Genomic DNA, 11533 nt, shown 5'->3' with positions numbered 1-11533 from the left:
CTAAATATACTTTAACTATTTTCACTACTGATAAAAAATCTCAGAAATATCCCTGTAATATTCCAGCAAGAACAAGTGTTGCTTAAATGTAAGCAGTCACAATGTATAAAAGGGTGTGTCTCAAGGGCGTCACTTTGTGTTGAAAAGTGGTGGGGACATAAGGGCTCAGATTAGGAGTATGATGATAAACGAGACCTGACAATGCTCAAAAACAAGATGAGAAGATTTTTTAAAACTATTTTAAAGAAATCAGAAATGCTGAGTATGGGTTTGGGGGTCCTGCCTCAGAAGATTTTGTGCATTAAACACTTAATTTCCTGCAATATGGAGACAATTTCTGCTCCAATTTCGGAAATGTCTTCATTTATAAAAAAAAAAGAAGCAATAAATTCAGCTGGCAGATGACAATTCATGAATAGAAAAATATAACATAATATAATGCAGTAATCAGCAGCCTGTGACTTTTTTTTGGACAATGCACATTTGTTTCTTCAATATTTAAATGGCTTTGCATGTTTTCTAATTGTGCAAATAAACCTTTGCCAAAGTATTTTCATTTATTAGTTAACATTTCTTGGTGCTAGGTATTTTTAGGAACAAATGCTTTCAAAAAGTGATGGGGACAAAATTAGCCATTTCAAAATGTCCCCAGTGTAAATGACACCTATGGTGTGACTATAAACTGTTTCCTAATTTTTTAGCTAATTGTGAACGAATCTACACTCACATCCACTTTATTGGGGTGACAGCAGAAAGACGAGTTTTTCATGCACAGTTTTAATCTTATGTCCAGTATTTTAGCAATTCCTGAAGCTCCACAGACATACACCAACATGGTCCCTATTTCAGTTATACATAGGTAAAACAGCAAGATGGGAACCAGATGAATCTGTGAACTCATGTTTTCTTTTCTCTGGCAGATGCATTTACAAATTGACATTTAATCTTGCATTAATAAGACAGCGTCATTGTACAGACTGTAATTGAGTATATCCCTTTTAATTTGTCCGCTGGTAACGTTTTAAATTTGACTATTTATTGTTTTTAAAAGATGACCAGCAGGTGGTGGTGGTACCCTGTCTCCAAATTCCACGAGCCCGTTTTCGAGGGCGGTTGATGACGGCATTTTCATGCGCCGGATATGTTGACTCCCTGTAGAAATCTCAAATGCTGATGTGTTACAAGAAACTACACCGAAAGCAGACTTCTGAGTTTATTTTTTGATGCACTAATATAATAACGGAGAGAAGCGGCGGTGGGTCACAGGTCGATGTCAAAGAAGACGCAGTGGAAGAGATCAACGGCACCGCGTCTGAGAGCCAATGGCGGTGAGGGAATCAGACACATGCAGCTGCAACAGTGACAGACTGAGACAGGAACAACTGACTTAATCACTTCTGCAATAAGCAAGTCACTGTAGCTGATACTGTTGTGCGAAGTGACTCAGCTACAGTGAGACCACAGTTACAATAAGTCAAAAGAATAATCAAACGCAGGTTTAGTCACTTTCTGACATCAGTTGTAAATCTATTCAAATGTGGTGTGATTTAAGTTAGCCTTCCATGGCCTCTTATTGAAATTCCGAATTGAGTTTTGTTTTATAATAACTTAATCAAACATTACTCATTGTAAGTTATATAACACCATTTTGCAAGGGGGTACAAACGCAATACAACAAAAGAAACACAGCACAGAGCAAAAACAGCATAATAACTATACAAAAAGTTGTAAATAAAGCAGTGCAGTTTAATATACAGTTTTCTTTATGTATGTGGAGTAAAAAAAAGAAGAAAGGTCTACCCAAACCATTACCCTAAGAAAGGCATGTGTGATAAGCCTGTTTTGCACCTGCATTTAGTCTAAATGCATTGATTGGTTGAAAAACAGCCTGATGTTGCTGAAACAGCTCTCTGTGTTTTGTCCGACAGCCCAAAGGGAAAATTGGCACAAAGGGAAAGAAGCAGATCTATGAGGAGAACGAGGCGACGCTGAAGTTCTACACAAGAGTCATCCTAGGAGCTAATGTAAGAACGTCAATGCTTATTTTTGTTTTGTGTCAGTCGAAGAAAGTGTTTAAATCTCAGCGAGGTGGAGACGGCAGTCGTTTAATGAGTGGTATCAGGTTTATACTAGTTCACTGATATGTCTGTTTATTAACCTTATTGGATGAAAGTTGCTTGAGTGTCAGGCCCCGACACTTGGCATTAACTTGCATCCTGATTGATCTGATCACAAGTGAACAGCTCTAAGTACAGGTGTGAATGCGCCCAATACGCATCAAGGACACATAGATAGATAGATCTGAGATATGATCACTCAGAAAAGGGAAAAACAGAAAATATTTTCTTTATGAAATGTAATCCCTTGTCTCCAAAGTCAGTTAATAAAGTTGTGTTTTCAGACAGTAATCAGTGTGGCCTGTCCCCTAGAAACCCTCATTTCTCCAGCCTAATTCCTGTTTTATTTGTAATTTGACAGTAAATTTATCAAATTCAAGTTAAAAACAACAACACATTTGGTGTTTGCAAACAGAAATGATGTTCGTGTTTATTTGCGTATAGAGCGCTGTTATTCCCAGCTTGTTGAAGTGCATAACAAAGAGGGAGGTCCAACTCAACTTACAATTAACTCAAAACACAATTAAACTCAAACTCAACATACTCAAGAACAGCTTAGTTAGTGACCATCGGTTGTACACTACATTTCCAAATGCATTCGGGATACATTGAGTGGACTATATAGGGTATAATAATTATCACTATAGGGTATAATAATTTGTCACTATATATTCGGACAGCACTACAAAATGGTGAGTTCACTTTATAGTCCTCTATATAGTGAGTAGTGGGTGATCTCGGACACAAAGTCAAAAAAATCAACTTTCCTAACCACCTTTCCTTCTCCTCGATGGAAAACGTCATGAGGTCAAGGAAAGGTGTGAAGGACAATTCATAGGAACTTAGGAAAATATGAACGTGGGGCCAAGAGAATCTGACTGCTCTTTTCTAGGCGACGCATAATTATGCGACGGCGGATGTTACTGATGTGACCTGCTGTGATGAAACTACAATGTTCAGAAGATGGACGCATCTTTGACACTGCGCCCCGTGTTGTTTTAATGTAGGCCATCTAAAGGTGGACAACACGCTGGAATATTAATGGAAAGTGTTGTCACATTGAGAATGCTTGCTCACACTCACCCCCCTACCCACTCATATTTATCAACATGAATCCCAATCATTGTATAGTGTTTCCCACAGAATGAGAGAGAAAAAAACTGCAAATTGTCACATTTGAGAAGCTGGAATCAGATCATTTTAGGAATTTTTGTATGAAAAATCACTGAAATGATTGATTGATTATCAAAATAGGTGCAGAGAAATGTTTCTGTTGATCAACCAATTGATTAATTGAGTAATCACTACAGCTCTACTATATTGTCAGGTCCTCCAAACCCATTTCAATACTGCTCTTCCTCCGCAGGCAATATATGGGGCTGTAAATCTTTTGGTTTTCTACAATTCGTCTAACTTTTGGACATGGGTGAGTGTATTTAATCAAGATTATTTAAAATCTCAATATCCACTTTTCTAATTTAATTTCTAGTAACACCTCTCCCTTCCTCCACCTTGTGTTCGTCCCATAGCTGCTGCTTGTGTTTGCACTAGCAGTGTATGTCGGGAGCTACCGCTCTATGTCCGCCATGGCCAAGCCAGCGTTTGCTGAGGATGGAAGTCTCCTGGACGGAGGAATAGACTTAAACATGGAGCAGGGAATGGCAGAGTAAGTAGCCCCCAAAGTACAAATGGATTCATATATATTTGGAAGAGAAGCTCCATATTTAGTCTTCATACTGTAGCAACAAGTGGCCCTCCGCAAGGAATCCCGCTCTCTCAGGTCACCATCTCTGGGCGCCCTTAGCGCATTATGAATTCAGATACCACTTAGGAAAAAGGGCAACCTCTGATAACAAGATTGTTTCAACACTAGGTACTGGCCTGACCGTCTGTATTGAATTTCTGATTCAAAAGTTCCCTAGTCAACGCCTCTTCCTCTCTCACTTCCAGAGAGTAGGGTACTGAACACATAACCTGGAATGAGCTACTTAAATGGCCAGTTTGCTGGTTATCGGTAATGAGGTGTGTTAATGTAGGCAGTGTGGATGTTAAAGTAAGTAAATACTAACTTGCCAGTCTAGAAGAGGGGGAATAACACGAAGACAAAAATGAGACGAAAAACTCTTTCTAGTTTTCTTAAGGCGTCCACCCAAAGACAAACTTATTTATTTTCAACAAGCCCCAAAAAGTTCACTCAGAGCTCTAGGGTCAGCAACTTAAATAAAGAAATAGACAGAGTGGACCCCACCCTTTTCTCAAATAATCATTGGCTATCAGGACTGGATCATCACATTGATTGGTTTTTACATTACTTTTCCTTTTATAGGTAGATGATCTGTCTGTCCAGTGGTTGCAACCCCCCTTTACCTCAGTTCACAAACAATTTTCCAAATATGGTAATAAAACATATAATGCAGGTCTCTATAACTCATGTTAGTATAATCCTTTAAATGTTTAACACATAAAGGCCAAATATAGTAGGCCACACTTCTCAAACAAAATAAATGAACATCCCTTCTCTTTCATAATCTTAAATGCATGCACAAATGAAAATCCACTCGGAATGCAGAATACATTAAATCAATTCATGTCAACACTCATCCTACTCTTCTCATCTCTTTTTGACTTCAAAAGGAGTGAAAAGCCTCCCCTGCTCCTATAGTCACAAAATGAAAAAGATGCTTGTCTCTTCACAACTGTTGATGTCACATTAGCAAATAGTGCATTCTTTTCTGATCAAAACAATTATTCAGACATCATCAGGGGATACACATAAAATATGTTATTTCAAAAAACAAGTTTTAAAATGTATTAATGAATATTATAAACTCAAATAATATAGATTTAAAAGATGAACTCTTGATCCTCTTATTTTCATACCTCTTTTCACACCTCCACCCATGTGCGTGAGATACACACATCTGTTGTCAGGGAGACCTCGCTAAAGGGTCGAGCTGGCAGAAAGAGTGGACTTTCACTTCCTCTTTACTGCACATCAACGTCTAATCTGAAATATGATCATGTACAACCCTAGGTCTCTGAAGGCGAGCAAAGGTCAACACATAAGAGACTGCAGAGACACATTAAAATATAAAACATTATATCAGACAACACATCTTTCTTACGCTAACTTTGTACTTTTGCAGTCTTAGCTAAGCAGTCAACAATTATCAGTCTTAAAACACAGGCCATCAGAGTTAAAGCACAGACGAACAGTATCTTTGAAGGCCCCCCAAGAACCAGAACCAGTTGCTTCCAGTGTCCTTTTCTTCACATTTTTCTCATTCTCACAACAATACACTATGAAAACAATGTATGACTATATGAAACAACTTGGAAATCCTTTTTTAAGGTGGTCTGTCAGGAAAAGAGAAATGCATTTTCAGTGTGCATACAGTAGATGTATTATTAAGGCAGCTTTCAAATGTTTCTTTTCTTTTCTGGTAATGATACGACGTGAGCTGTGCTTGATGGACTTTTTTTGCCCTGGGTTTCACTTATCAGGCTACAGTCAGTCTTTGCTAACACCTCTTATTGATTGAGCATATTTGGGACAGGATGCATTGCAGACATTACTCAGGGCTGAAAATATTGCTTGCCTTACTTCTCATAAATAATTGAATTTTTATAATTTATGTTGTTTAGAGGTATACAGTGCTTAGTTTAAAATTATAATTCTTTTGGTGAGGTTTTTGTATTTTTATATTTTGTGCATTAATAATAAAGAAGTTCTGGTCATGATTCTACTTCTCCTGTTGGACTATTATAATATTTTGCTTAATATAAAAGTATTTAAATAAATAGCAGTCATATAATTTTTTGTCAGGTTAAAAAAAACTGAAATGTGTCCCTCATTTTCTGAAACTAAACCTACACCCTTGCTGAAGAGTACATAGTTCTTCTGCTGTGTGCACAGTAACTTTAAGTTCTAATTTATTGTCTGTTCATTCTGGTTTTAGGCACCTGAAGGACGTCATCCTACTCACAGCCATAGTACAAGTGCTCAGCACAATCTCCTCTTATTTCTGGTATCTTTGGCTGCTGGTAAGAGCTTTTTTAGAAGATGTTCTATTTCCAGCTACCCTGATAAATTCTATGAGATAGCTGTTATTTCCTTTTCCTTTTTGCCCCCCCCCTCATGTCTTATAATTTAATTTAATCTTGTCTTTTGTTGTGTGTGTCAGGCCCCGGCCCGCGCCCTCCACCTGCTGTGGGTGAACTTTCTGGGCCCCTGGTTTATGGCAGATAACCCGTCGGCACCAGAGGAAGTGAATGAAAAGAAGCAGAGAAGACAAGAGCGCAGACAGATGAAGAGATTCTAATGCTGCAGAGCAGACAGAGCAGTATTTTTATACACAGAATCTAATATACAGATGGGAGGAACTCATAAGTTATTCAGGAAGAAATTTTGTTATTACATAAAGTCAATCCAAATCTGATACCGTGGAATCTTGTTTTCCATGTTTTCTCCTGTAATCCAATTTTCTCTAAATTATGAAATGGAATCTTCCCTATTTAGAGTATGTCACGGTCCAAATGTCATTTGTCCTCATGCAGAGATTTAAGAGTCTGTTGCACAATCACATCACACTGCCCCCTGCAGATTTCCATAAAATGTTCCCCTAACTGCCCTGTGATACAGTGACAAGATTATAGCCCCTGAATTTATTCTGTGTGTCATGGCATGTCTTATTTTTATTTTATTTTTATTTTTCAAAAAAGTCTCTGATTTAACAGAATCTATCGGTGAGCCTTCATTACAGAGCCGAGAGATTTTGTTTGTGAGACATTAGGTCTTATAAAATTAACTGAATAGTAATAAAGTTTTAATAGGACAGTAAACTTTTTGCAATAAAAATTCTTCCTCCAGTTGCGGAGTTGATCTTCTGTGTTTCAAAAGGTTTTGTTTTTCAGTTGTCAAAAAGTTAATGTTATGCCTTCAATCATGACTTAATACTGAGCAATTATTTAAGAAAAAAAACACATATATGGCTGGGTCCAACTGAAAGGTTCTCTACCATAAGGGTTATAATGTAATTGTCATTGAGAATTGTGGAATTTTAGCCTTCTCAATCAAAAGTTAACATCAGATGTACTGTAAAGGCGATGACCGTTCAAACTGGAGGTATAAATTCTGTTTCAAATAGCTTATCTTGTCCAACTAATAGTCCCAAAATCCAAACCCAAAATATTTACTTTATTTTGTTTGATAATGACTTAAATGGATAATCAATTATTGATTAATATTTTGTTGATTGACTAACTGAGTAATCAACATTGGTTTAACGTTACAGGCTGCAAAACTTGTAAAACTGACATCATCCCTTTTCTTTTTTTCAATGGCTCTTGAACCTGCTCACATATTTGAGATTAGAGATTTAAGATTAAAGCTGACAAATCAACGACTAGATGACAGTTTAATCCCCAAATACTGAAGAAATGTCAACCACTTGCAGCACAGCTACATTCAATGTTTCTGTTTCCATCCGGTGAGTTGAGCCTTATCCTCAGGGGAAAATGTTGTTTATTATCAAGTCTACTAAGTGACTTATACTGTCTATCCAGTGTTGACAAAATGTATTCAGTGATTACTTTAATGCACAGACTCCAAAGAGAGTGAGTGGGCTAGTAAAGCCCAGATCTGCTCCTAATATAATTCCAGATATCTCATTATTGTTACATGTATGCTTACCTAGCTCAACAAGCTACAACCTGCATTCTTCAGGTTTGAAGAGGAATCACAGCAATGGTGTGAATCCTGTTAAAAGCAAACAAAACAGCAAGGCATTCGCAAAGTTTGCCTCAATCTAATATACACAGGAATTCAAACAGCTCTTTTTTACCTAACTTTGCATTCCCACAAGTCTTTTCAAAATGACTGCTTTTACTTTGCTTGTGTCCTGCCCTCCTTCATTCCAGCCCTGTGGTCCTATACTGTCTCTATTATAGGGTTATAAACAAAGTAACCAAAATTAGAGCAGCACGGCATCCAGTTGTCAGGGCCATTCCCAGATGTGGGCTTTGAGAGGGACCATGTTGCAATGTAATTTAGCACTGGGGCCACTCACTTGCACGTAATCTCACCCCCTCAAAACTCACATATGTGCTTTGTGTTTTCTGGCTGGTGTGTTTACTGGGAAGATGTGGAAATTGGGATTTTACATGTGTTTATCTCATCCAGTTGTCTGCTAGGAAATTCCCCAACTTTGAAAGATCTACCTCGTGGATGGAGAAAGGACATGTGATTGTTTTTGCTCAAAGCTTTTTCATATGCAAACTTTTCCTTTTCTTAATAACACAAAATTGTCCCTGCTTCTACTTTGAGGTGCAGCACAAAAAAGTATCTCCTAAAATAACTTGCTGCATGTGAGAGTCCCTGTCTTGGCTGCTGATTTAAGATGGAGAGAAAGGAAAAGAGAGAGGTTCTTGTTTACCATGGCAGTAAAAAAGGGTTCATCCTGACAAGATGAAATAAGGGAGTTGAGGCTGCATTCCATTTTCCAGGCTTTGTGTGTAGCTTTGCATGCGATAACCTAAAAAAAACGCTTAAACCCATTAGAACCTGAACAAAAACCTTTCAACCTGGGATACAAAGCGGAAAAGCAATCAATTGAAGTGGAGCCTTTTGTCTCATTGGCTCCAGCAGAACTGACCATCACATTTTAGATCCCTTTACACTCACAGAGCCAGACAAAACAGGAAATTGGGGGGCATTTGGGCAACAGTCGAGCCTTTGACCCTTGAACTACAGCGCACCCTGTTTTGAAGTCAAGAGAGAGAAGCACAAGCAATTACATGCGATGCAGAGTGTGTTCCCTTGAACATTAAGCTTCCACTGTGTAAACAGAATCAGAGCTCTCTGAGCATGTTTGGTAGAGCTGTGGGTGTAGTCGCTTCAAGTTTATAATCTTTGCTCTCTGCTGAGCCAAACACTTCTCACAGTTTGGGTTGTACTGAAGGAGTGGCTAGTAGTAGTACAAGACACTGGCAATTTTTTAAACATGTCATTGATGATCTACATGGTTTCTAGTAGAGTTAATAACAAATAAGTAAGCATCAGTATTTTCAGGATCATAGTTTAGCTTAAAGGCGACACTGGCCAGGCAGCCTTAACAGCTCCCACCATAGCCATAAAAGAAAGCTGTCAAGATTTCTGCTGCATTTGACTCGTGTGTGTGCGTGTGTTGTGTGTGTGTGTGTGTGTGTGTGTGTGTGTGTGTGTAAGCATCTGAGCATCTTGGTGGCAAATACTCCACCCTCCTCAGAGATTGTCACCTCTGTTTAACATCTCGCTCCATCCCTCTGCCAGCCTGTCATCTGCTCCTGTTTGCAAACTAAAGACAGATAATCTCAAATCCATAAAACCATAGATGTAAAGTCTTATCTATTAATGTGCCACAGCTATTAGAAGATTAATTTCTTTTAGTAATGCTCTTAAGTTTTATATGTAGCATGTACTGCAGATGTTGAATATATTTAATGGTGAATTCGGTGTCTCCACATGAACACCTCCCTAAAAACCATCTATCCAGTTGTCTGCCTGTTACATAAATTAAAAATCATACTTTTATTTTACAGTACATTTAATTTTAATACAGCACTTTTATACTGTAGTTGAAATGATGCTCTACTGCCAAAGTGTTACCATCACTTTAAGGCAACACTTCATATTCCCAAAACATGAACGGTGTCCATAGCCTGAGCCAGAAACCTACTTTTACTGTGGAATTTCATCAATTTTACACATAAAAACCTAACTACAGGTCTTGGGGTGTACAAATGCATATGTGAAAAACATTGTATAAAGCCTTTTGGGGCTACAGAGAGAGCTGCGTGAAATTTCATACCTCAAGTGATGTCACTAAAGTCAGCATTCATTTGGGTAGAAGACAAGTTTGAAAATAAAATAAATCTGTTGGCTTGGAGTTAGAAAAAGTGAGCTTACCAGAGCTTGCTCATCATCTCTGCTATAGGCTAGCAGCTCGAGGCTACATTAGCGGCTGCTAGCATAACAACACCCGAATCTCCCTGATCAAACTGTCAGCAGTTGAATTGCATTGTGGGTATTGTAGGCGCCAGGTTTTGACAAGAAAAAGGATTCCAATTCTAAATCAGTGGACTACTCCTTTAACATATTTTCACAATGTCTTGAAAGTTTTTGTTTGATTAGTGGAGTCTAATAATGATACTTGGCTTATTATATTACTATAACAACAAATTAACGACTAATTATATTATTACAATAAATGTGTTAAATAGAAGAATGCTTTCCAGAGTAAGGGAAATAAAATACAATGGAAGCACATGAGGTACCATAAAAATAACTTTGCCACAAAGGTTCAGAGCAGTACATAAAAGCTATGCCCTCAAGGATACAACAGGAAAATCATAACAAAAATATCATACAAGGCCAGTAGGGTGTCCTGGAAGCCTAATGATTAAGACTTATACCATATAACCTCATGGTTCCTGCCAGTGACCTTTGTTGCATGCCATACCTGTCATCTCTCTTTCTCTCTCTCTCTCTCTCTCTCACACAATGTTTCCTGTCTTTCTGTCTGCTATCAAAAAAAAAAAAGCATTAAATGGTAAAGCATTATCATGTAAGCAAAAATGGGGTATATGATGAGACTTAAAAACAAAAGCATTGTCAGCAGACATGACATTAAATAGATATATTAATAGGATAGATTAAATTGCTCCAGAGCTCAGGCAGCAGTACGACAAAGATAACATCTTGATTTCAACCTGGACTCTGAAGGGAAAATCATGAGCATAATGACTGAAACATCCAGGATCTCAAGGTTTATTTTAGTCATCAGTCTCAGTTCAGCCTTGTTAGGTCGTCTATATTAAGTTACTAACCAAATCCTGTCTGCCAAATACTCACTGGGAAGGTTATGAACTTGAAGGCATAAATGTTGTGTTTTTGTACATTTACATTGGCTGACTAAAGCAACTCCATGCAGCAGCCTTCCCATAATAAAATATTTTACATTCAGTCATTTTGAAAATTAGCCTCACGTTATTCTTGATATAGGGAAACATCATCTATATGAAATGCTTCACTTGTGGATACGTGTATTTGACGTGATTCAAAGACAAACAAATTCAGAAGATAGGTAGAAATGTCAAGTTAGTGATGAATGTTCTGCTTTGTAGCTAAATTGATTATAAATAATTCATGGTAACTTCAGGATGGTGTAGCATTTTTAGACACTCTGAATTTGGAATACACACACTCAAAATTCAAGGGTAACTTTAGTATTTTTCAACCTGGACTATATTTTCCCATGTTTTTTGTGTTTTATGTGATTAATTAGGACCGCATTTTTTGAAAGTGGTCCAAAGTGAGCACGCTGCAGTCGGCAGCAGTAAAACAGGGCTGCAATGTAATCCTTGTGGGCAATTCCGCC

General features: G+C 37.8%; 1 protein-coding gene across 1 annotated transcript; it reads left to right on the top strand.

Annotated features, from left to right (window-relative positions):
- The first annotated feature begins 1125 nt into the window (after positions 1-1125).
- On the top strand, positions 1126-6556 carry LOC119896336 (transmembrane protein 208). Its single transcript, XM_038709777.1, has 6 exons — positions 1126-1328; positions 1929-2024; positions 3484-3543; positions 3647-3783; positions 6077-6161; positions 6302-6556. Exons 1-6 carry the CDS (start codon positions 1323-1325, stop codon positions 6437-6439), a joined length of 522 nt encoding a protein of 173 aa, XP_038565705.1. The 5' UTR covers positions 1126-1322; the 3' UTR covers positions 6440-6556.
- The last annotated feature ends 4977 nt before the right edge of the window (positions 6557-11533 follow it).

The sequence above is a fragment of the Micropterus salmoides genome, unplaced genomic scaffold (genome assembly GCF_014851395.1).
Source record: "Micropterus salmoides isolate LMB-PRFRI ecotype aquatic unplaced genomic scaffold, ASM1485139v1 Ms_hic_scaffold_10, whole genome shotgun sequence".
Classification (NCBI taxonomy): domain Eukaryota; kingdom Metazoa; phylum Chordata; class Actinopteri; order Centrarchiformes; family Centrarchidae; genus Micropterus; species Micropterus salmoides.
This window is presented reverse-complemented; position numbering and strand designations above follow the sequence as displayed.